Source organism: Bacillus rossius (assembly GCF_032445375.1).
Source record: "Bacillus rossius redtenbacheri isolate Brsri chromosome 9 unlocalized genomic scaffold, Brsri_v3 Brsri_v3_scf9_1, whole genome shotgun sequence".
Classification (NCBI taxonomy): domain Eukaryota; kingdom Metazoa; phylum Arthropoda; class Insecta; order Phasmatodea; family Bacillidae; genus Bacillus; species Bacillus rossius.
The window spans coordinates 17,380,857-17,407,890 of record NW_026962012.1 but is presented as its reverse complement, the minus strand read 5'-3'; the positions used below and the strand labels follow the sequence as shown (position 1 = coordinate 17,407,890).

At 37.9% G+C, this 27,034-nt stretch overlaps 1 protein-coding gene across 5 annotated transcripts; it reads left to right on the top strand.

The window, feature by feature from the left end:
• The first annotated feature begins 4,071 nt into the window (after positions 1 to 4,071).
• On the top strand, positions 4,072 to 22,034 carry LOC134542664 (uncharacterized). 5 transcript variants are annotated; one of them, XM_063387091.1, is made up of 5 exons: positions 4,159 to 5,440; positions 5,981 to 6,003; positions 8,815 to 9,017; positions 10,812 to 10,869; positions 21,343 to 22,034. In XM_063387091.1, exons 1-5 carry the CDS (start codon positions 5,433 to 5,435, stop codon positions 21,480 to 21,482), a joined length of 432 nt encoding a protein of 143 aa, XP_063243161.1. In that variant the 5' UTR covers positions 4,159 to 5,432; the 3' UTR covers positions 21,483 to 22,034. The 5 variants fall into 5 exon arrangements, with proteins under 5 accessions (XP_063243164.1, XP_063243160.1, XP_063243161.1 ...); XM_063387094.1 differs by lacking the exons at positions 4,159 to 5,440; positions 5,981 to 6,003 and adding an exon at positions 4,072 to 4,148; XM_063387090.1 differs by lacking the exon at positions 5,981 to 6,003 and having other exon boundaries at positions 4,127 to 5,440.
• Positions 22,035 to 27,034: the final 5,000 nt, after the last annotated feature.

Below are 27,034 nucleotides of genomic sequence, written 5' to 3'. Positions count from 1 at the left end.
GACAAACTGTACAAACTTGATGAACCCTATTTTCATCATTTTCATTATAGAGAAAGTCCCTTTCACTTTCTCTTAGCATAACAGTGCATATAAATTTATCGTAGCTGATGCAGCTGTAAATTGGAGTTTTGTCGTTATGTACCCCTGAGCCTGAATAGTGGGTTTCTGTTCGGGGCGATCCAACTGAAACCCGTTCTAGTTTAACGTGCCCTGGTTGGCACGTCCACCTGGAACACGTTGTTGTTGTTCTTTGTGGTTCCAATTACTTGGTCCTGCGACGCTGGACACTGCAGCCTTGAACTCGGCTGCTACCGGGTTCACTTCCCCTCTCTGGTAGTATGCAGCTTGATGTCCTGGATGCTGCGCCTGGAATGGTGGTGGAAATGTCGCGTTCTGGTAGCGTTGCTTGTTTCCAGAGAACTGGCTATTATGGGCTTGGCCGCCATGATTCTCTGTCGTCTGGGGGGAATAATGGTGGGGTGGCATTCGGGTTTCTTCGTGCCGGCCCTGGTATCGAGGTTCCTCCGTCTTGCGGTACTTCCTCGCGTACTCTCTCTCGTCTTCAGACGAGGATCTTGGGCGTCGGTCACGGGACTCCCTGGGAGGCCGTACTTCAGGCGAGTAGGAGCGGCGGCGGTTGTCGTTGCGGTCGTCCTTCCTCTTGCGCTGGTACATCTCTTCATCACTATGGTAGTTCCTCGCGTTCGACCACCATGTCTTCCTCTTGTTGTAGGGGCCTTTGCGTTGGCTCATAGTGTACCGGCCATATGAGCTTTGCTCTCTGCCCTTGGGTTGCCACGTCATAGTGTGGACAGCTGCTTGACGGTTGTCCCTTGGCTTGTTGTCCCTGTTTTGCCAGTAGTTATTCAGGGGTGGCTGGCGGTTTTGCTGAGGCACCCTCTCGTGGTCCTCCTTAGGTGCTGGCGTCCTGTCCATTTTCTCCAGCTTGTCGTAGTTCAGGAGCCTCTCTCTGAACTCTGTGACGTCTCGGTACGTCAGGCCGGACAGCTGCTTTTGGTAGCGCAGCGGCAACTGAGTGAGTATTGCCGCTACGAACTCCTCGTCTGTCATGGGCAAATCGAGATACCTAGTTTTTTCAAACATTGTGGAGAGGTGGGCCTCCAGCGTTGTGCCCTTCCTGGGGTCATACCTCTCAGTATGGAGCTGGGCACGCAGATTGCTCTGAATCCGCAGACTCCAATACTGCTGGCGGAACATGGCCTGGAAGTGATTGTAGCTACTGGTGGTTGCACTCAGCATTTCCCACCAGTAGAAAGCCTGCCCTTTCAACGCACTGTTGAGGCACTTTAGTACCTCAGCCTCGCTGAGATTGAACGTGGCCGCATATTCCTCAAAACGTTTCAGGAACCGTATAGGGTTCTCGGTAACCCTTCCTGAAAACGTGGGCATGGCCTCTGCCCAATGCTTGGCCGGGTGGTGGATCAGAGTAGCAGGGTCCATACTCGACGTGTTTACAAACGTCCTGCTACTTGGCCGATGAGTGATAGGGGTGACACGTGACGGTTCCTGGGGCAGGTGCTCAGTGTAGCACTCGGTGCCGCCCTGTCGCTTGCCTGCGGTGGGCAGTGTGGGAACAGTAGGTCCGTGGCACTCACTTGCCTGGGCCTGGCCTACACTACCAGCTGATTCAGCAGTAGGACTTGGTTGAACAGACAGATTTTCAAACCTGTCTCTCAGTGTAGCTGTGGCCACCTCGATGTCACCAAGCCTACTCTCTAGGTGCTGGATGTGCTCGCGCACCTCTTCCCTGGCGTTGGCCTGCCCTCGGTGCTCGTTGGCCATCATGTTCCTTAGGGACGTGACATGGGACTCCAACCCATCTACCCTGCAGTTGTACTGGGAGACCTGTTCGGCTATCTGTTGGATCTCCTCGTGTTGTTGTGCGAGTCTGATCTCGATGCTGTGCTCGAGGTTCCTTATACTGGTGCTGGCCTCATCTAATTTTGCAGTGAGCACAGAGTTGTTCAGCTCCATGGCAGCACTGTTCTGTTCTAGTCCAGCCCTCAACTCAGCTGTGAGATTGGTGTTGTTCTGCTCCAATTTAGAGTCGGTCTGCTTCATCTGAGCGTTTGTCTGCAGCAAGATTTGCATCAGTGCTTCAAGTGTCACTGGCGGTGGAGTAGGAGTACTGTCCTGGGGTGCAGCTGTGTGAATGACAGTGTCACTTAAGTTTTCCTGCTCCATGATTAGGGGAGATGTGGGCCGCCCTAACCTTTCCTCACAGGTGACTACAGGCGAATTCCCTGCAGATGATGAAGGATTCGACTCACTGCTTGAGGTTTGTGCAGTAGCATACTCCTCTCCTACACTTCGTGATCTTTCTCTAAGGAAGTATTTGTTTTGCTCATCTGCCATAGTGGTGTGCAATGAAACAATTGACCAGATAATATTTTACACAAATAGTGCACTTGCACACAGTACTTGGCTGGTACAGAATTTACACAAAAAAAATGTTGAGGTGTCCCTTAACCTCAAAATCGGCCCCACCGTATGGGCTCCAATTTAGTATGTGGGGGAACTTTTGAAGCTAAGTTTTGTAATAAATAGGCCCCACTTGGAGTGCCAAATAAATATGTGGGGGAACTTTTTAGTAGTTTAGGCCCCACACACACACTAAAACGTTGGGCTGAATAAAACTGTGTAATAAATTAGATTTCTTAAATTGTGTGGCTCTTCACTGGTAATGTTGACATAAGGTAAGTCACAGTTAGGTGTTATTTGATTGATTTGGAACATACATAAATATACACTGGAGTAGGTGGAATTACAAATAACACAACACAACACTTTGAAAGATAAATATAGAATTATTTTATTACCAATGTAAAACTATTTCAAAATTTCAATCTTATTAATATATTTAATTATTATTCATATCCAAAACAACAACCTAACTTAACGGTGACATCATAGTAATTCAATAAAAGTTCAATTACCAGGAGTTATGTTGCGCACATTTACCTATTTTCAAAAGTCTTAATTCGGGTTCGTTGACACTACACAGTTTTTAATTAATGTTTTTAGGGAACTTAAATCAATTTACCTCGGCTAGTTAGGTTCAGATAGTTCATCGGCAGAGCTCAGAGCCTCTCATCTATAGGACCACTGAGTCTGTAAATTAATGTGTAAATTCGTAAAATTTATGTCCAAGTATTATTTAAATCAGCTATAAAGTCAATTTAATTCGTGAAATCAATGTTTATAATAAGTTTCGGCGACGATGTGACGTAAAAACGGGAGTTTCGTGATTCGTGCAGATTAGGGCACAAAAAAATCTGGGCACTTTTGTTACTCACGTTAATCACTCCTATAATATTTATCTTTTTAGATAAATCCTATTTAAATGTTCTGAACTCCCTAATGGTTCATAATTATCATCCACTATCCGGGATGCCTGATGCTAGATAGCTAATTTTCAGGATTTAAAATCGCCGACGTCACGAAGTTGCCGCTCATTCAGCTGGCCATTGTAGAACTCTCTTTCTTACTAGTTTCCTCAAAATAACCAGTAAGACTCACTTTTAAATGGTGGCCCGTGATTGGCCAAAAGGACCGTTTCAGTCACCTAATTTCTTACCGAAAACGTAAACTCCGAACACAACAATTGCGCGGATAACAAAATTTCACTTAAAATTCAAATACATAAATATTAAAATTAATAATTTACATAATAAAATTACGGCGTTAATTTTACCGTTTGCAGTTTTCAAGTCCATTAGTCCTTAGAGGGGTATCAACAATACCTCGTTCAAATAGTCCGGTAAAAATCCAAAGAATCACTTTTCCATAGACATACATAACCAAATATTGCCGTTTCTGAAAATAAATGATATTATACATAGAGCAAACAAAAATAAAATAAATCGTAAATAATAATAAATAATTAAACTGTCAAAACAAACATGTTGCAGTACAAATACTAACTTGAAACATATTAAATATTGTTTTAAATATAAAAATTTAACAATAAATACTAACATAAAACATATTAAATATAATTTTAAATATAAAAACGTTATAATATAATTAAAAATTGTATTATTATGTCATTCTCTCACACACTCACGCATATCCATTCTGTATTCCCTTGTTACGTGTCTGTGAATTTAGAGAGCCAAGTTGTTTTGGTAAGAGTTTTTTTTTAATATCGTGGTCGAGGCTGCTCCAGAGGCGAGATGCATGGCTCTGAAGGATCTCGACATTGTTTTGGTTTCATGCAGGGCTGTTAAGAGTCCACGATTTGATTCTGATCGGGTCCCTAGACTGTGACGCGAGCTTTAAAACGTAAATCGCCGGGATAAATATTGATGAGTATTTGCTTTAAGTATTTTATGTTGCATAAGTAAAGCGTTTAGTGATCGTTGTTGAAGTTGAATAAGCCTACTCTTTTATAGTAGTAGTGCAAGTGATTACGCAATTTAAGATTATAAATAAAGCTATTGCAAGTATTTTGAATTTTTTGAAATCGTGTTTCTTGGTAGTATGCCATGTCATTGTATACTATGTCACAGTAATCAATTATTGCACGAGTGTTGCTTTCATACCCACTCACTGACAGGGAATTATTTAGACGATTAAGATAGAGAAGTACAGAAGTTGCTTTTTTACAAAAAATGGGTCACAATTTCCACCCAGGATAGATAATCATACAGAATAATGCCCAAGTTCTTAACAGACCTTAAAAGCTCAACTTTTGTGCCTCCTAAAGTGACGTCTGGAAGGAAAAAATTTTACACGCTATGATTAGAGGTGAAGAACCAATTAAAATACCTTGTGTTTTTACTAGATCAATAATAAGACCAGTTTAATGAGACCACATTCTAATTGCTTCAAAATCACTGTTTAATTTTTGAATCATAGATACAATGCAGTTTCTGTAGGCTTCAATGAGTAATTATTGTTAGTCATCTGCATAAAGGTGGTAGGTATTTGGTGTAGGTTATTTGGCTTGATATGTCATTGTTAAACGTGGAAAAAAGTAAAGGACTAGGATGAGCCTTTGAGTAAAACCCTCTTCAATACCTTTACACGTTGATCGGCGATCATCAGAAATGACACCTTATTGACGGTCAGCCATACACTCGATGAAACATTCAAAAGGCTACGCATTTTGGCTAGTAGGATATTGTGGTCAACTGTGTCGAAAGCTTTACTAAAATCGATTAGTGTCAGTAGCTGTACGTATTTCTTCGGTTACGTTTAGAAGTGCTGTGCACCTGTTATGTTCAGGTCGGAATCCAGATTGATATCCATCAAGTAGTTTGTTATTGTGTATAAACGTAACGAGTTGTTTGGTGTATAACACGTTCGAGTGCTTTAGAAAAGGCAGGTAGAATGCTCGTAGGGTTTCACTGCAGGTTTAGAAATCTTTGCATTTGGTCGAACCAGCGCACATTTCCATCGAGACGGGGATGTACATGTAAGTATATAAACATTAAAAATAGTGTAATTGGTGGTAGCAATATTGACAAGATATTCTTCACAAGGCCGCAGATGTTATTTGCTTAATATATTTGCTCACATCTGTCAGTGCTATTGTTTCGAGGAAAAATTTATTTTCGATGTCGGTACACTCTGTTAAACAAAATCTGTTGGGAGAGGAGAAACGGACTAAGCATATATTTGTTTTTCGCGATATTTATCATCCCAGTAGATAAATAAAACCCGTTGCAAGAAGTAATTGAAAAAACACTTTATCCGTACTAGTAGGAAATGAACTCTGGGACAGGGTTGTTCGGGTGGAGCATGGTAGAACGGGTCAAAGGTCATTTTTTAGCGTAGCCTAAGGGTCCGCCATATTGGAATTCTGTGTGACTTTAACCTTGACCTATGACCATGAACCTTGAACTTTGACCTTGAAATTGGACACCTAAAAACTTTTAAAAAATTGTTAGAGTATTATTTTTAAATATACAAAAAAATATGAATTAAAACATATTTCGTACGTAATTGAATTCAGAGTCACCGGTTCAACCCCAGGAGGTGAGTAAAAATTATATATTTAAATACTAACTAAAAAATTAGAAATACATATAAATTAACACAGACTTTATTTTAAAAGACACTTACATTACAGACTAAGGAGGTATTGGATTGGATTCCCGGTAGATACAATTGTAAATAAAAGACAACACTTATTTTCTCCGTATACTTTTGTGTGGTTTTGTTTTTAGTGTTATAGTGGTGTTAAAGGGTCCGAAGAATAATATTGCAATGTAGGCAGCGCTTTGTTACGCCACTTTGCTGACAATAGAAGGCGGCTCCAAGTGCAGTGCGACGAGATAAAAATGCTTTGGCGAACTTTTGCGCGATCTACGATGGTCTACGTCAGGACATACGCGATTCATTTCTGTACCGCGGCAAGCTCTACGATGGCTCGCGCTTTCGCTTGGCTCGCGCGGGCACACGCGCTCTTGGAGTAGCGGTGTCGGCCTGCGTGCAAGGACGTCTCCGGTGCCTGGCTTGTGACGTCAGTAAGGAGGTGTGCTCAGACTGACGAGTGCTCAGCTGTGCTACTCGCTAGTCGGCCGCGGCGGAAGTCGGACCTGCAGGCACGAGGCGGAGGCCTGGCAGGTCAACAATCTCTTGGGTTGTGTTTCTAAATAGCTTGCTATCAACGATGAGAATCCTAAACTTGTTTGCGAGGGCACTTCACGATTTCGACGGACTGATTTGTGAGTACTAGCTGATCCAATACTGCTGGCGGTAGTCGGCTGGTTTTGGGTTTCTGCATGGACATGATCTTAGCTACGGGATCATGCGACAGTATAGTTTGAAGAACTCGTTAACAAGCAAGTTTGTTTTGTTTCGCGCGAACATTTGTGTTGATGTGTCAGTCAGCGAGACTGCCTATCGAAAGAGTAATTTTTATTGGTGCCCAAAATAAAGATCTTTAGCTCTGGTTTAAAAATTTGTATTGACTTTCTTTTATTATGTGCCTTTTTTTAGTAACTTGCTTGTTAGTTAAATTGTTACTAATCCATTTTCATATTTACTAATTATTTTAAAATTCTGGTGCCAAGCAATTTACGATTTTTTGTAACATAATAAAAATGAGTACCGAAGTCATTTATAGTAATTTTATAATATTTTATCACTACATTAGCTTTTTGGAAAACATTTTGGACAAATATCCATTTCACACCTTGCAGGTTTTGAGTATCAGAATTTGTATAGTCATGCTCAAGGTAGCAATATAAAAACATATTAGTTTGAAATTGCTTTACGATGGTTTTCTTTGTACAGTCGCCCCAATTGTTGATATTTTCACTTCTAGTTTTAGAGCCGAACACTGTCGGAGATACAATTTGCCAAATAATTAAAGAATTTTCCAGTACATAGAGCGGGGTGTACGGATTGTGTGCTCGTCCTCTACGAAGGAGGAAATCACACAAACTGATCCACTCTGCTGGGATTCGAATTGGGCAAAAGGTTTTGATCATATTTTTCATAACATTGGCTGTGAACTGGAATTCTAATTTGCAGCGAAACGAAGTGATGGCTAATCTGAAAGCTGCAGGTTTAACAACGAGTGAGGATGATGATTATTTTCTGCAATTACAATTGGTGGAACATATTAAAGGGCTTGGAGATTTAGAGGGATATACCGTATTTAAGTAGTGAGGATGTTAATCATATTTTTAAATTCTATCGAGAGGTAGACAATATTAGTGAACAGAATTTTTTTTATCCTCCTCTTCCTCTTCTACCTCCTTCTCTCCCTCCTCCTTTCTCCTTCTCTTCCTTTCATCCACCTCTTTCTCCTTCTCCTTATCTTCCTTTCACCCACCTCTTTCTCCTTCTCTTCCTTTCATCCACCTCTTTCTCCTTCTCTTCCTTTCATCCACCTCTTTCTCCTTCTCTTCCTTTCACCCTCCTATTCCTCTTCTATCTCCTTTTTATTCTTCCCTTCCTCTTTTTCCCTCTCTTCCTTTCATACTCTTCTTTCTCTTCTTCCTCCTTCTCTCCCTCCACGGTGTGCGGATAATCAGACGTCAATACAGTTTTAATAAGATTATCAAAGAAAATTTTTTTAAGACATTTCAAGTTTCGTCTCATTCTGTGATCCGGCACCAATAAGTCGCATGTTTTCAGAATTTTTTTATTTTCCGGGTGGATTCTAGCTGTTTGACCTTGGGTCATTAGGGAGACTATCGCACTGCCAGCGTTTCATGTTTGCTCAGAGTTAATCGTTACTGTTTGTTTCCATTTCAGTGCAGTGTTTCCCGTTTTATAGCAGGTTGCATTTCACAGTTTCACCGTTCAATTTTTAAGCAACAACGCTAATCTGACATGGCAGTGGTCCCCGATTATTGATATTTTCTTTTTTATTTGGAATGTGACAACTGCATATAGCTCCTATATTCCAATAAATTTAGAACCGAGATGGGTAACATAAATAATTAATTAGATTTACTCGCACATAACTATGCACTAGGATGTCTTCTAACAACTGACATGATTTTACTGCACCTCAACAACCCGGGCTGGCTGTCACAAAACAGCTAACAGCTTGGCCTGACAATGCATGCAGTTTGGAATTGGTAACCTGTGCATACCCACATTTTTAATGATATGAAAAAAAACATTTCAAAATGGCAGCTGGAAGTGTTACATGATGATAATGTACGGATAAATTGGCGGACTAAAACAACTGCATCAACTTACGTAGATCCATTTCAGTATTAATTAAAATAAGAACTTCATAAAACTTGATAAAACTTGGTTTCAATTCTACTAAGAAAACATGATATTAGGCAAGTATTTAGGACTGTACATAGGACTGTGCAACAGGCGTGAAGCCGCGGACAGCGCAGTGGCGACCTCGAGGGGATAAGGATGTTTGCGCGCCTGTTAGCGCCCAGCTCACCGCTGAAGGCTCGGCCAGGCAGTCCACCTCACCCAGCCACTCGGGCAGCATGCAGGCGGCAGTGCTTCTCTGCCTGCTCGCGGCCTGCGCAGTCGTCGCCCAGGACTGCACCACTCCAGGCCTGCAGGTAGTCTCTAGGCACCTCTGTGGCGTGTGCATCAGTGTTCTATAGTTGCTGTTCAGGACTGCGTCACTACAGGACTGCGCTTTTGTGGGTTTGGTAGTTGACAAATTTAATTTAACACCTATCTTTTTAATCTACGCGTTACTTAGCCGTTCTATCCTTACATAAACTTGTAGGTAACAGAGATCCTGCTTCGCCCACAGAGCTAGCAATAACTTAACTGATGCATTAATTATGTGTTGTTTGCGTTTTAATATCTGATTATATATTTATGTTTTGTTTAAGATTGCCTGATACATTCCTGTTTGGTTTGGTTTAACCTAGCGAATATTACACCGCAAGGGTAATAGCCCGTAAAACCTAATCCACGAAATGAATCTAGTTCATAAGATACGTCAGAGCGTATTGTACTGATCTTTGTGACAAAATTCAAATCGTTCATCACGATAAATATGCAGTTGTTGCACGATGTTCGTAGCTTCCGACTTTAGGAAATATAATAATGAATTTGAATAGATCACATTAGGTTTTGTTAGTAATACAATCTTATTCACGGCACCCACACTTTAATCTTAGAATTTCCTTTGTTTACAATGATATATCATATATACCATACAACACAGGTTATGTTTGAATAAAATATTCTAGAGTAAATATTTACTTCGAATATTTTGATAATTTCTAACTGAAAAATACATTACAGCCTGAATTTAGATATTTTCGGAAACTTACCAAACAAAATACATTCCAATACATCTAAGATGGCGACCGTAACGGCAAGTGCAACGATGATGTAATTCAAAATGACGGAATTCGAGATGGCGACTGAGGTCAATGGTTAAGATCAAAGGTCATCCAAGATGGCTGCAGTGCCGTCATAATCCAATATGGCAACCGTAACGAAAAGTTCAACGGTTACATCATCGTTAATGGTGGCCGCGGTGATGTCACAATTCAAGATGGCGGCCGGTCATTATCAATCCACAAAACAAGGAACCAGTACCAGAAGCCCCAATCACATACTACTTTGGTAAAAGGAGGCTTTACTGTCTTCAAAGAATGCCTACTATAGAATTCAGCTATTAGTTCTAGGGATATAAGACACGATGCGTAGTTAAAAATTCCGTATTGCCGTCGATGACACTCATTTCACCACTATACTCTTCTAGGTTACAATATGCATCAGTGATATGACGAGCTTAGCACTCAGTAGAACTCCTTACAGGTTGCGGATCCTCTCTGAAATATTTTCACACTAGCTGCAGTACCCGGCGTTGCCCGGGCTGAAATCAGGGTGAAGGGAATTTTTTCCGAAATCAGATGTAGATAGTAATTGTCTTCTTAACTTGAATTTCAAATGATCAAAATAATTTCTAATTAGCTAAATGACCCACGCTCACTGTTTGTATGTCTATGACCTATGATTTTTTCTGTTATAAATATTCATTTATCACACTTTCAATCCAATATGGAGGGATTTTCACATGAATATGTAGACTATGTGTTAATCCAGGGTTATAAACTATCTGTGTGCCAAATTTCATTAAAATACGTTCAGCCATTTTTGCGTTATTGTGTAACAAACATCCATCCATCCATCCATCCAAACTTTCACATTTATAATATTAGTGGGATGGGATAAGCAGTCAGTATCCAGTGTGCTCTACATCACAAGCCAATATTTTTGATTGTAAACCCCAGATGGAGTTGCTGGAGGGACTTTTGAACCTGTGTTTCTTTTCTTGTGGTCACCAAGTGCCATGTGCTGTGCTAATGCCGTGGCGTGTTGTGTCGCAGTGCGTGGATGACACCGCTTGCTGCGGTGGATGCTGTCAGGGCGGGATGTGCACATCCAGTGAGTACTGCATTAGTACAACCTGTCAGTTTATATTCTTCATTTAATAATTTATTGAAACAAAAAACAAAATAGTGTTTGCTACTAAATCTTCTATTGTCTGGTTGTTATTACGAAATGACATTCTAACCCGGTACAGCCCGACATTCGGAACATATGTTGGTTATAAGGGTAGAGCGAGGCGTCACTCGGTCGTGCACAGGGGCTTAAGGGGCCCGCCTCGTCAGGGGTGTCTGTGTGTGTGTCAGTGAGGCGGGATGATAAGCGCGACGCTCGCTGGTGCTTCTAGCGCGGTGTCTCCTCTGGACTGGCGCGCAGTCTTCTCGTCGTGCACAGGACAACTGTGAAATATGAGCGGTGACCGTTAAATTATGTGGTGAAGAAAGAAGGTAAATGTGTAATGGAAGTCCCTTAAGTGCTTTCAAGAATCTATACCGGTTGTTTTACGTCTAAAAAATTACTCTGAAAACACGCGTTTTAGCCATTTAAACTCTTCTAAAAATACAGTTTAAAAATTTAATCCGAAATCAAAAGTACTTTTCGGCCCTCAGTGAACTCTTACATGCTTTTCGTAAGCAGACCCTACCCGGATATCTCGAGTAGTTTTGAAATCGCGTTGTTTTTCCTGAAGCTCTGCGCACCGCGTGTGTGCCCGGGTAGACAAGGGCCTTAAGGCGACGGGAGCACAGCAGTGACTCTGACCACTCGGACTGTGGCTGGACGGCTCACTGCCAGCAGCTCCCTGGGAGTAGCCCCTATCGTAACACACTTACATAATAACATTACGCGCGACGTAGAGGAACATACTCTCAGTTAAAAAATAACTAAACAGCTGCGGACAAAACTTTCTAAAAATAATTTCCAGTGAAACCATCACAACAACTATAAGCATTATTACAACAACAAAAAAAGAGCGCGTGTAACTCAGAACATGAGATAGAAGTGAAACTTATTTGGCAATTCAAACTTCGACTCGTAAGTAAATTGTAAGGGGTAAAACGGCAGCGAGAGAAAAAGAGAGAAAGTAGACCATTTTTTTAAAAAATAACGTTGAATTAACAAAATTATTACTAATAAAATTACTTCTCAGGATATAAATAATTACGTATTGATAAATCAATATTGATTAATAAACAATAAATATTACTCACTGTTTAAATACTCAAACCACAAAGAAAATTTGTTTGTAAATATCACAGCTTGGATTGATTACAATATATATATATATATATATATATATTTAATTTTATATTATGTATGGATTAGATGTGATCAAACATTTTTCTAGGCTGATTTTGTAGTTCTGCATAAATCACTATATCATTGAGTTATAGTGCAACAGATTTTGCCAACAAGCTACATACAGTGTTTGTCCATGAAGTAATGAGGCTAGGTCTGGTAAGAAGGATTTATTGATCCGATCGGTACATATTGTTAAAATTCTTAAAATAGATTCCTCGGGCGTCGATACACCGTTGGCAACGTGATTGCCTCGCTGAAAACACTTCCTGGAAGTCAGCTGCCGTAACCTCTTTCAGAGACTCTGCGACAGCCGGTTGTATGGCGGGCGACCTTTCATGATTCTCCTGAGCTCTGGGAACTGGAAGAAGTCTGGCGGGCTCACATCCGGCTTGCGAGGTGGCTGCGGCGGGGTTGCAACCCCTATCCGGGCCAGTTATGCGCTCACAACGAGGGCGGTGTGGGCTGGGGCATTGTCGTGGTGGATCTTCCAGCGATCTGCCATCTCCGGTCGTTTCAATTCGACGGCTCTGTGCAGGCGTGCAAGAACTTATTTGTAGAAAACGGCATTGACGGTTTGTCCCGGAGGTACAAATTCTTTGTGGACCATCCCACGCTTGTAAAAAAAAGACAATGAACATTGTCTTTAACTTGGACTTCGACATTCCCGCTTTCTTGGGTCGCGGGGAGTTCGAGTATGCCAATTCCGAACTTTGGGGCTTGGTTTCGGGGTCGTACTGGAACACCTATTATCCATCGCCTGTTATTACTTTGTCTAGAAAGTTCGGTTCACCTTATAACTGCGCCAACATCTCACGGGAAAAGTCAACTCGTCGTTGTTTTTCTTCATGACTCGATACTTTTGGCACAAATTTCGTACAAACCTTCCACATGTTAAAATTTTCAGAAATAATTTTGTGAACTGTGGTTTAGCACATGTTTACTCTTCAGCGATTAATATTACACACAAATGACGATCGCAGTCCAGGAGATTTTTTTTGCCTTGGGCACATTTTCGTCCAAACCACTCGTTGAAGGGCGTCCAGATCGTTCCATGTCTTCAAATGTCTCCCGTCCATTCTTGAACTCACTGAACAACCGGAAAACTTGGGCCCTTGACGGGGCGTCGTCTTTGTAAGCCTCCTTAACCAAGGCAAGCGTCACTGCAAAGTAAGCCACCAGTTCCGTGGCTTAGTTTAGACAACCCCCCCCCCTCCCCCAAATCCCTCTGCCGGGGACCGCCCTACAGGCGACTGGAGCTCCGAGGAGCGGCCAGTCTCATTACTTTACGGATAGATCCTGTAGACATATCGCAATGTATCATAGCCATTCATAATGTTCTGCCGTCGAATGAATGAACAAGGAGTAACATGTCCGCTGCTCCGCGACGCGAAAACTAAACGGCACGGACCTTCCTCATAGTAATTGGGTATTTACATTATAACCATATTGCCACAAAGTGAAAATAAATAATTAATATTCTAGGCACGGGATTTGTTTGAATTTTTATTAAACTAACTTATTCCTAGTTGGGCTCAACATAGTTACACGCTCGTGGGCTCATAACTATAATACAGTGTGTGATATAGTTAATCAAATAATATGTGACAAATAATTACATATTCAAACTGAAAAGTGAAAAGCATTATACCATCAAGAAATATTTAGTTACACAGCTGAAACAATACTCATATAACACTGTTAAACAATTCTTATTTACACAAATAATTAAATTAAAATGTACTTAAAAGAACACCGTTTTCTTGCGAAGATGGCTAGAGGTCTTAATTAAATAAAACTATGATGTAAAAAGTTCATAAACAAAAATGTACTTATACCTTTAATTTTAAAGTCCAAAAAAGGGATTATGGTCATGCCCTACTAATGTTAGTGTGGGTTTTATATATATATATATATATATATATATATATATATATATATATATATATATATATATATAGTGTTGTTAAAAGTACTCGGAAAAAGTAATTGGGCTCAATTACAATTACTGTGGTGATAATGTAACTAATTACAAGTAAAAATTACTTTATATAGAAGAAATAAGTAAAATTACAATTACAATTACTTTCCGCTACCATTTTAAAACTGACCTACGATACAATTTTTTTACATTTTGTTACATTAATAAACATACATACATATATGCTTTGTTAAAAAAATTGTTTCATGTAATGATTAAATATATTATCTCTACTTAAATGAATAATATTTGAGGACAAACTTGCTTGAATAACATCAAAAGACTTCATACAAGTAGCTACCTGTAATAAAAGTAACATTCTTTAAATTTTGGAATTGACCTTACAAAACAATTGCATTTTAAAGTTCTCATCATATAGATTCCCTCTCTTGATGGCAAAAACATCTTTACCAACACTAAAAAGACGCTCAACGGGAGCACTTGACGGTAGCGATGTGTTAAATTTAAAAAATGCAGATTTTAGGATAGGGTAATGTTGGAGACACTGCAAGTCACTACGGATCTTCATTTTTGATAATAGATGTTGTGCATACGATCGTAGCACTACAAGCGTAAAATTATAAACTTTACTAATACAAAAGTGTATGATAATCTTGTTCTTAATTGTATTCATTATACGTTCCGAGAATAAAAGTAACGGCAAATAAATATAAAGTATCGATTACCTTAATGTATCTATTACAATTAATGTTATGTATTCCGATTACAAGTACGAATTACATTTTTTAAATGTAATTCGTTACAAGTATAAATTACTTGAAAAGTAATCGTTACAAGTAATCCGATTACTTGTAATTCGTTACTTAACAACACTGTATATATATATATATATATATATATATATATATATATATATATATATATATATATATATATAACTTCTCGCCAATGCACAGTACCTCAAAAAGTAAACTACATCACAAGAATTCAGCATTTTCCACGCGAATCAATTAAGATTTGTTAATTTGCCATTTTCTGTCAAATCGGGACACCTCTAAATTCACTAACTTGCGGAAAACGTAACTTGAAATCAGTGTCTTGCTGACAGTTTCAAACAAGACTGTCAGCAAGATTCATATCTTCTTAAGCAGACTCAATGAAAAAGGGAGGACTTCGATGACCACTTACTTGCATCGTCCAGGTTCTCGACACTGCCCACTACGAGCAACGTATGCCAGTTACAGGCATACGCCACTGATCATACCTCGGCCAACGTGAAATTTCTCGCCGCCGACTTGCACACACGCGGAACACCGCGTCAGGTGATATTTCAGGCTCGCTTACAGACAATCTCGCGAGTCCCGATGCCATCGTCAAATTATAATTCCTGAGCTTTGCTGTGAAACGCACCCACGCATCATGCAGTCTCGCCGGTAATTTGTAATGTTTCCAAGGGTAACTTACTAGCCACGTTAGCAGCATATTTACCTTCTCAATTAACATTATGTAATTTTGCCTTTTGGCAATTTACATAAGCCTTTACTATCATCCCTGCCTCCTTATGCAGACCTAGCCAAGTTAACAATTCATTATTCTGAGCTATCGTTTTATCACGGCCCACACGACCACCAAAAATTAATTGCGATAATAATTTAAAATCATACTACGAACCTCTAGTGAAGCAAATATACGAAAAATGCCTGCTTTGGTAGTTAACCCTATTAAAAATTATTTTAAACTATACTCAGATGTTTCCCCTACAATGCTACCCAAAATCTCTTGATAATAATCACCCCGCTCCTAATATTCCTTGATGTTAACAAATGATTTTGGGAAACGCTTTAATACCGACACAAAACTTACCTCAACAGTATTCACCTTAGAATCAGGTTGACTATTTTCCGAAACATTATTCTGTACTAATTCATCCTCACGATACATCCGTGAGAGTGCATTGGCAACTATGTTCTCAGTCCCTCTGACAATGATGCCCCTCATAATTAAATGCAGACAATCTAACCAACCAATGTGCTAATCTACTAACAGGTTTCTTCAAAGCAAGGCAAGGACCAGCTTAAGGCTTGATTGTCAGTATAAAACAAAAAAAGGGCCAAATTCAAGGTATTTCGAAAAAAACCATCATCCCAAACAGACATGCCAAACACTCCTTCTCATAATGGTGCATTTCCTTTCAGCCTGCGTCAAAAGATGACTAGCAAACACAACTGGTGCAAGATGACTATTAATTATTTGACATAGCACTGCACCTAGAGCAACGGAACTAGCATCTACATACATCTCAAATTTATTTTCAAAATTGGGACGTTGTAAAACAGGAGGTTGACTAAGAGCTTCCTTTAGTCTTAAAATCCACATTTTTCCTCTTTAAATAATTCATTGGCTCGGCTAGCTGATCAAAATTTGGAATGTATTTAGCATAAAAATCAGTCATCCTCAAAAAAAGCCTGAATCCTTTCAAGTTCTTGGGAGATGGAAAAGATAACACTGATTTTACCTTCTCAGGATCAATCCTCAACTAGCCATTAGAAAGCAACCTTGTTTGGATTGACAGTAAATCTTGCCTCTCACAAAGCTTCGAGCACTTGACAGATTTATTTGTTCCTCAAAAGTTGAGCTGTAGATACACACATCGTCAATATAAGTGAATACAAATAAGTGAATACAAAATCATGAACTAGCTTTCCTTACACCTTATACAGGGTTATAGACATGGCTGAGGCCCACAATTTACTCCTATAGGTATCCTAGTCCACTGGTAGAAACCCCATGAAGTACAAAAAGCTAATGGTTCACGATAGTCAGGATGAAGTTCACACAGGTGAAATGCAGAATTTAAATCAAAAATCGTAAAGTACTTGGCTTAGCCAACGTACTGAAAAATAACAATCTGGAGGCGACCAATGATTTTGACATTTGAATTTGACCTTGACTTTGACCTTTACCCTAGCCGCCAACTTGGATTCCGTCATCTTGAATTCTAGAACTTTCCACTATCTTGGAATCGAGCACCCTGCTTTGCAAATGTTGCACCTTTCGTTATGTAGAACCTTCTGCCATTTAGAAATCCCTATTTTGAATTGTGACATCACAACCACCATTTTGGGATTATGATTTCACGTCCGAAATTTGGAAAATCCATTCTTAAAAAAATATAAAATTGAAAAAATTCAACATAAACTATATATTTAAAAGACACACCATGGAGTCCTCGGTTCGAACCCAGCGAGGGCAAAAAAATGGCGATGGGTCCTTTCTCCACGGAGGCACACAGCAGACTGACACCTCACCACTAATGCCAAGGATTATATTCCATCAACCAGTATGATGTCATAGCAGTCATATTGGATCCACAATTTTTTTTGTATGCTAGAGTGTGCTGTCACCATACTTCTTAGTTTAACCTTTACACACTAGAGTTCAGTATTACCAAATAGTTGTCACTCCCACCACCTTGTCGGCCATCTTGAAAATCTGTAATTATTTAGATAGAAATTCGTGAATAAATTCCAAATATCAAAACATTAATCATTTATTTACTGATTGATATGATCGATTCCTGTCCTTGGTTTTAACCTTGATCAACGCAAAAAAGTTCATTTAATTAAATATCACTTACATCTTACCTAAAAAGTGACATATTTAAGAAATAAATTTAAATTTATCATGCTGAATCTACTATACTGTAGAAACAGTTGCAAAAGTTAGCAATCTAATAAATATTTAGTTCGACATTGGCTTGATCTGAATAATTTGTAGCTTATAAATTACAATTTTCCAAGATGGCGGTAAACATATGTCATCATCGGCTTGCTGGAGGCTGGTAGAGGAATTTAAGCTTCCTTTAGGTCTTTCCACTAAATTCATTGAAATAAATATTTTTCCTAAAATTAGTTTTTGTATCGGTCAAGTATCGAACCAAAGACCTGTAGCTATCGAATCAATCGGTATATTAATGAGTGATTTTTTTGATGAATTTTGTCATTTTTCCCGAATTTCTAGCTTAATAAATACAGATTTGTAATATGGCTGCCAAGACGGCAACAAATGGCCGGCGCTCTGGCAATAAATAATTACTGCATCTATTGGGTGAAAATTAAACTAATATGGTGGCAGCATCCTCCATTGGCATTGTGGTGGATGCTCAGTCTATCGGTGGCTTCCGTGGAGGACATATATGTCATTTTTATTATGAACTTACTAGATTTGAACTGAAGACTTCATGATATAAGTGTTTTTTTAATTAAACTTTTGTAAAACATTTTATTAATTTAATTTTTTATAAATTTTAATTTTTTCTCCCTATATCCTAGCATAAAAAATACAAATTTTTAAGATGGCTGCCTTTATGTCATAATCCACGATGTAGAATGTTTTTTATAAAAAAAATTATTTATTAATTTTTTAATGTTTACAATTTTCCCGATTTTCTGGAATGAAATTACGGATTTTTAAGATGGCGGTCGTAACTAAAAGTGCAACGGTTATGTCATAATTCCATATGGCGGCCATGACATCCTAATTGTCAAGGTACGGCTTATGGCGATTATCAACGGGGAATTTAAGCGACTTTGGTGAGATTTCAAGCCCTAGGCATGTTTGAGGACTAAAACGGGCTTTCCCCCCCTCAAAACTGGAACTTAACCTCAAAATAGGAAAAAAAAATAATTTTTTTAGATTTTTTTAGATTTTCCCCCCCCCCCCCTTCCCAACCCCCGAAAAAACTGGAAATTTTGGTGGATTTTGACTAATTTTGAAGGTCAAGGTCATCCAAGATGGCCGCCTTGAGTCACAATCCCAGATGGCGTTGACAATTTTCAATACTCAGCCTTAAGCCAGTCCTCGGACCGCCATTTACATACTACTAGCAACATTTGGGAGTGGGTGCTCGTTTCCAAGATATCGGGAAGTTCTATAAATCAAAATAACCGATTCCAAGGTGGTGAAAAGTTCTAAAATTCAAGAAGTCGAAATACAAAATGGTGGCCGAGGTCAATGTCCAAATTGAAGGTCTAAGGTCCCTTCCAGAGGCTTATTTGCGGCATGTAAATGAGTACTTTTAGCTTATTTGGGGACATTTCAAGCTTCTTACATTTTTTGGAACTAAATGGAAGGTAAAGGTCATCCAAGATAGCCACTTAACTATATAATCCAAAATGGCGGACACCACCACCACACTCTAAATACATCTACTGTATACAAATTCAAGATGATAAATAACACAAAACAATTTTAAAATTTGTAAAATGTAGGTGAGTTGTTATTGAAACTTTGGAACTCTATTGATCTATTTCACTGCTTTCCAATGCAAACATTTCTTAAAGCAATTATTGTCTTTTTTTTTGTTCTTGATAATTTTACTATTAATTATTTTACTAATGAATAAGGAAAACACTTCTCTCTTTAAAAAAATTGTTTATTTATAATAATGACTAAGCTCTTAAATTCTTAGAAATGTTTAAACTCTTACAAATGTTTTAAAATCGCTCTACAAAAAAATAAGTTGAAACATTTATGTTTCTATCCAACATAACACATATACGTGATTGTGTGCTAAATATAATACAGACCCTCAGCTGCTTAAAAAAAAAAATGCAATTATTGTTATTACTAAACAAACTTTCGGTAGAATGTTTCATTTTTGAACGTCTAAAATACACTAAGTAGGTACAAATTGATACATATTTTTGAAAGAAAAAGCGCGTGCTTACAGTCCATGTGCGGCCGAAGTGAAACTTCTTGCTTATCAGTTATAGCTAGAGATAAATTATTAGTATTTTTGTGTTGAACAAGAGATAATAATTGAGAATAGTAAAGATGATCTCAAATGGAAAAAAAAATTCATTTTATTACACGGCCTGTACTCTCGAACCTATTCAATGGCACTTTTTGGCTGGCCCATCTGTTAACGGTTTATTCATTGCCTTTGATAATACTTCTTATCCGGTGCGCGTCATTTGACCTAAAAGTCATATCTCCTAAACGTCACTTGACCTAAAATTTAAAATAATCCTTCAGTCATTTGACCTAAAAGTCATTTGCACTAAAAGTCATATCTCCTAAACGTCACTTGACCTAAAAGTCAGTTGCCCTAAAAGTCAGCCGTTTTATTTTTTTTTAAGTATGATGTGAAATAATGATAGATGGTGACAGTGTCGTCGAAGAATAAAACGTGAACGATGTCTGCTCGGAGCTACGAGCAGTTGATCTCGGGCGGGCAGCTGTGAACGGTGGGCGCCGAGGCTTCGCGCGAGGTATATCTCCGGCAAAATGAGTAGGTAATGGTTGCCGAGTGTTTGCGATGACATCTTCAGCCGTCGCCATGACCTGCACGGCTATGGTGCTCGTTGCATTTCAATAGCTTAGCCATGCATGCGGCACGCGTGCATTCTAGAAGAGAAACTGTAAGTTATAATATTTCAATTTTATTTTGCTCGTCTCAACTTTACCCCGGACCCGATGGACGTCAGTGAAACAAGTGGGACGTCGAGCTTTGCCAGATTTAAATGCATTGTAAAGCAGGAGATACGCCTAGATGAAAATAACGTCAGCGCGTCAATTTATAATTGCGGTGCTAATTAGACGTTTGAAATCTGTTACTGACTTGTGTCATGATGGACACCGGCTAGAATCCCTTTATATTGGAGAACTTTTAGCAGTTTTTTTATCTGTGCGTTTACAATTTTAGAAATATGTTTAGCTCACCTAAGATGTATATTTTATTTTTTAAAAATTTGATACTAAAGACTATGCAATATGGAATTTTTATCAGACTTTAGTTGTTTCTTAAAAAGGCAATATATTTTATGCTGAAAAGGGTTTACATTTATGTTAACGAATCAATTTTATATTTATTGATATTATTTTGTTTGAGCTGCCGTGCCTTTTTATTTTGTCTTATAATATAAAATAGGTAAAGAATTGTATTCATGTATTTAAGTGTTGGGTAACTATTTTAATAAAGTATAATAAACATTATTTTAATGGCCTCGTGAATGATTTTAAAGACATTTCTATGCTTTATGGTAGCAGCCATTTGAAATTTAGTAATTTGTAAGCTTAGCCGGGTGACAAATCGCCCGGAATAAAAAGCTTAAGTTACTTCTTGAAGCTAAATTATTTCCTTTGTAGGTTTGCATAAGTAAAAAAAAAAAAACATTTTTTAAAATAATAATTCAAATTACCTTTGTGTGTCCATGATGTTGAAACCATCAGTAATTCAGAACCTGCCATTGTGTGTAGTGAGTAGCTGGCTTTGCGACTGTTTCTGGCAGCGTACCAGAACTGCGAGTACCAGGAGGACCTATGCCTGGACCACGCGTGTCCTCCGGGCTTCCAGTGCCGGACCTACCGCGCCGCAGACTGCGAGGGCTGTGCGCTGCAGGCCACCTGCTCGCCCTTCCAAGATGGCTGAGCTGCCAGCCTCTCTTCAGTAGTACGGACAACTTGAAGCTCTGCACACCACGTGTGCCCGGATAGGCAGCCACATTAAAATTACACGATGCAAGTGTAGCAAGTGCTCCTTTTTAACGGATATACCTAACAAAAAAACCAGTATATTTAATCACGGAAGTTACCAGTCCAACAACCAGTCAAATGTCTCACCTAAGTATATATGTTACAGCATAAACCTAATTTGAAAATTATACAAAATTTAAATACTATGGCCATATATAACAAGCTAAAATTGTAACCGTATATTACATGTTTACAGCTTCTGCAATAATATTATAGTTATTTGACAGGCCTGAGGACATTTAAGATATTTATAAAAATAAAAAAAGGTAAAAGTATCATCCCCAATAGCAAAATATTCCAGTGAACAAATAAACAACATGTTAATGAACACTTGACTACAAATCTGAGAACCCGTGGAGTTCCCAGTTTGTACTCATAAATGGTGGAAAAATCATCTATATACTTGTAGTAGTATAAATTTAAATAAATTAAGTACAAAAAGAGTAAACACATATTTTATTTATCAAACTGAATGCACCTAACTCATCCCTCCCCTAAAGCTCACCAGCTCCTTAACAGCGCTGTCAAACAGCCCTGTGAGCTGCAGTCAGCGGAAGGTGCATACATTTTTATGCTGTCAAACATAATTACGTTTCTTTTCAAACAGTACATAGTTATAAGTGAGAACTAATTAGAAAGTAGTGTGTATAAAACATGGAGATTGCAACTCTGAAGGAGTTCAGTAACGAGTCTTCAGAGAGCCAAAACTTACTTTGGTTTTGCAATGTTCACTTTGAAGGAAAGGTTTAATGTGATAAAGAAATCTGCAGTTAAGGCAGAGAATTTTTTTTTTACATATTTTTCCTGGACTCCATAAGAAGAAAAGCCCAAAAGGAAACATTCTCAAAAACTTTCTACCAGACACATTCAAAAACATTCCTTACACAGAAATGAAGTCTCAAGATGGATTAAACAGAAAATGTGAAAAATAATCTATTGCCTACCATGAAAAATTTGTATCAGCAGTCAAGTTAAAGGTAGAATAGACAAATATGAAAATATATGTGGTTTCGTGAGCGTGTACAAGCTCCAGGTATAAAAAATTTACACGTAGAACATATTTGAAATTTTAGGAAAATTTGTCAAATGATCGTCAGTTTCTTTGTAATTTATTAATTTGCTGTCGAGCAGTCGTTTATGTTAATTGACACTTCTGAATGGTTTTCTATAGCTACAGGAACACTCTTTGCTATGGTTAAAATAAAATTTTACATAATATTTATAATTTCTACATGATTTTGAAATTTAAATTGCGCAGAACAGACATGCTCTACCCTAAACACGATGCCAAGAACACCTTTGTAGTTTTTAAGCTTTATCACTAATAAAATATCTTCAGTGTCCAACTATGTAAACTATTACATATTGCCACAGTGCAAACATTTTGGTTTTGGCATTTTTATTAAGATAATTTAACTTAGTTATGTCTTCAAAATAATTTTTAATTGTAATAATTCCTATTGCCTTTTCTTTAAAAAAAGACAATTGTAATAATTCCTATTGCCTTTTCTTTAAAAAAATACCACCACCGTAGGTTTGGGGAGATATTTATGTTACTCATGTTTTTTGGGAGGATAATAATTACATGTGGCCAGGATGAGCAACTGTGCACGGGACACGTGGAACGGCTGCCTGCCTGTACTTTGGATCCAGGTAGTTCTCTCTGGAACAGCTGGCTGCGACTGTACGGGCGACCCACTGTACTGCTGTTGGTCATGCCAGCAGTCTGGGCAGTGATTGGTTGGCAAGCCTGAGTCACGGGCGTAGGTGAAAGTGAATTATAAAACAATATTTTTTTTTAATTGTAAGTATGATTAAGTTTTTAGATAAACATATTGATGTAAAAATTTTGGTTACATTTTTATAATACTACTTAAATATTTAGCCTGCAATAGCTATACAGTCTCCTCCGTGGACGTCCCCAATCACATTTTATAAGACACTGGCCATTGTTACTCTTTAAACTCTTTTTTAATTTTTACTCTTGTTACAAAAAGTAATTGTTATAAGCATCACAAACTCATGGCTATGCGATTTAACTTTCAATGGGCAAATGTAATTGAATAACAATATTTTAAACATTGTCCATGATCTAAAGAATCTACCTCTATGGCCAAATAATAATGCACTAAAAATTATTTAAAAAGTACAGCAACTGTTATTTCTCCATGGAATTGGAGGGAAAGGAAGCCATTTTTATTGAGCTGTTTGTGTTGATGTTCTTATTTATATGTGGTGCTCTGATATTTATAACTGAGATATAAATTTGTGCTTCGCAAAGTTCTATTCGTATCCTCCGTGGTCATCATAAACAAGGTAGGGAACTCTTGTGTATTTGTGTTAAACTCAGTGTATAAATGTATATTGGTGTAGGTTAAGCAACTGAGTTGTAGAATTTCCTAACCTCAAAATTAAAATTATAAAAAATAAAAAACCTTACTTTTATCCCCTCCGTGGACATCCCCTCCGTGGACTATGTTGGTCCACGGAGGGGATAGTTATTGTTCACGGAGGAGAATTTATGTTCTGCAAAGAATACATATATACAAATATTAGCTTGATGTGCAGTCAACCTAACTGCTGAGATATTTTCTTGTTTTCAAGATGGCACCCACAAAAAAGAAGAAAAAGAACCAGTCAGATGCGCAGATTCAGAAAAGAAGAGCACAGAAAAAACTTAGCATGAGACGATCGAGACAGAAGTTACTTGAAAAGTCTGTTTTGTATGAAGAGTCTAAGAGAAAAGAAAGAGAACGTTATCACCAGAGAACAGCATCTGGAAAAATAAAGACTATTGAAACAATGAGTGACCGTGAAAAAAGAGCAGCAAGAAAAATTTGGAAGGATAAAGCAAAAAGATATCGAAAACAAAAAAAACAGCAGAAAAATATGGAGCAAAAAACAGAAGAATGCACATCAACAAATAATCCTACCACACAGATTAATAGCAATTGTGATAAAAGGGAAAAACTTAAGTGTGGAACTGAAAGAGGATGGAAAATGATTAGAAGAAATAGATACAAGCTACAACAAAATATCAAGGTACCAAAATGAAAACAAAAAAACCAAGACAAGGTTAGAAAAGTACAAAAAAAGACTAAGTAGGTTAAAAAAAAAGCAGCAAATAGAAGACGATAGCCCAAGAAAGAGGTCTTGAAAACTCCTAAAAAGTCGAGACAAAAACAATGAAAATGTAGCATACAAAAAACTGCTGTTTGGAGAAGTTATTAGCAAACAAATACAGCACAACTTTCAGAAACTTAGTCATCCAAAGTTAAAAGAGTCATGGTAAAAGTTTTAAGTAGAAAAATAGTTTGAAAATATAGGTACTTGAACTATTTGAGTAGGTACACTTACTTCAAAAAAAAAAATGTTTCAGAGTGGTCAAGCCCATAAGAAAGTTTTGAAAGGAAGATTTATCTTGGAGAAGGTAAGATCTGACATAACTACATTTTTAGAGACAGATAAAGCGAGTCGCTTGTGCTCAGGAAAGAAGGAAACTATAACCAGAAACAACATGAAGAAGCAAAAGCATTTCTTAAATGACACACTTCAGAACCTGCACAAGATCTTCAAAGAAGAAAGTCCCAAGTATCAGAATTTGAGCTATCAGACGTTTTGCAGACTTAGACCTTTTTGGGTTGTGTTTCCAAAGGTATCTGAAAGAGAAACATGTTTATGCAAAACACACGAAAATATGGTTCTCTTAGTAAGAAAGCTGAATTCTTTGAACCTTGTTGATGAAAAAACACCATTTGAAGTTCTTAGAACACTGTGCTGTGACCCAAGAAATGAAGCATGCGTAGAACAACAGTGCAATGATTGTAAATCAAAATGTATACAGACTAAAGAAGATTCTGACGAAAGTCCCGTGTTTTTCCAGAAGTGGACCACGAAGAAAGTCCCTGTACAGTTTAAAGATAAAATTAAATTGTGTTTTAAAACTGTGAAAGTTTTAGAAGAATGTTCTAAAACGCAGCCCATATGCATTTTCTCAAGAGAAATTGTACCTTTCATGGCACATGTGTCAAACATAAGCCACCAAGATGAGGAAATTTCAAAACTCACGAAAAATATTTTACAGAATGAAGTGTTGGTACATGTTGACTTTTCTGAAAACTATACCTGCAAATATTCAAAAGAAATCCAAGCAGCACATTTTGGGGGATCAAAACCCCAAGTGACTAACCATACATGTGTTCTGTACTGTCATACGGATGTTGCACCATCACCTCTCTGTTATGTAACAGTCAGCTCGTGCAACAGACATGATCCTGCAGCAATAGTTGCCCATTTACTGCCTATTATTCAGGATATAAAGTCACGTATATCTCAGTTGGAAAAGGCTCACTTCCTTAGTGATGGACCCTGTACCCAGTACAAAAACCGGAAAATGTTTCAGCTAATGGGTGGCTTTTTATCAAGAGAATTGAATGTGAAAGAAATTCACTGGCATTTCAGCTAAAGTGCTCATGGAAAAGGTGCTCCAGATGGAGTTGGGGCAGCTCTAAAAAGAACAGCTGATGGCTTGGTAGCACATCAAATTGATATTCCAGACTGTGACACATTAGTTCCTTATCTACAAGACCATTGCAAGGGTATATCAGTGAAACAAATTCAGGAATCAGTCATAACCAGTATTGACAAGCACATACCAAATAATATTCTAGTGTTCAAAAGCACAATGAAGATACATGAAGTTGTATCCAAAAAGGGATCTCAAAGTCTGCATGTTAGACGACTATCATGCAATAGCTGTGAAGCTGGCCCATATCATCATTATGGAATGGGACTGATAATTAATTATGCAATAGCAACAGGGAGCCAACTTTTGTTTTTTGTTAAAATAAGTATTTTTTTTGTGTTGAAAATGAGAGTAAATCTATGATCTCATTACACCAATTTGCCAAAATTATTTTTTACTTAACTAAAATTATGTACTTTCCTGACTTTAAATATACAAATTCACATTCAAAACATTAGGTAATGTGGCACTTGTATCCCTAATACATAATTACATAGGTACTTTAATCTGTGACTTGGAAGTATTATCTCCCCTCCGTGGACATACATGTCCACTCCGTGGACATAGCATAAAGAATAACATTTAATATTGTAGTAAATAACTGTTGAAAAACTTGACCAGTTGCTTAGCAGAGTTTAGTTACTTCAATAAAAAATATGAGAGAATTTATTTGCTTCAGTTTATAATTTTCTAGAAAAAAAATTTTCTTCTTGATTTTCTACCTTTTTCAGAGAATGACCCGATTACAGAAAACCTCCGTTGATGACTTGGAAGGTTAACAAAATAACTGTAACCCATGAACATTGCAGACATGTTGGATCGTTTATATTTACTGTACTCTGTTATTATGCATTAGTATTGTGTACACACTGGATGTAATAAATATAATTATATAAATAACACATTATTTTCTGTAGCACATT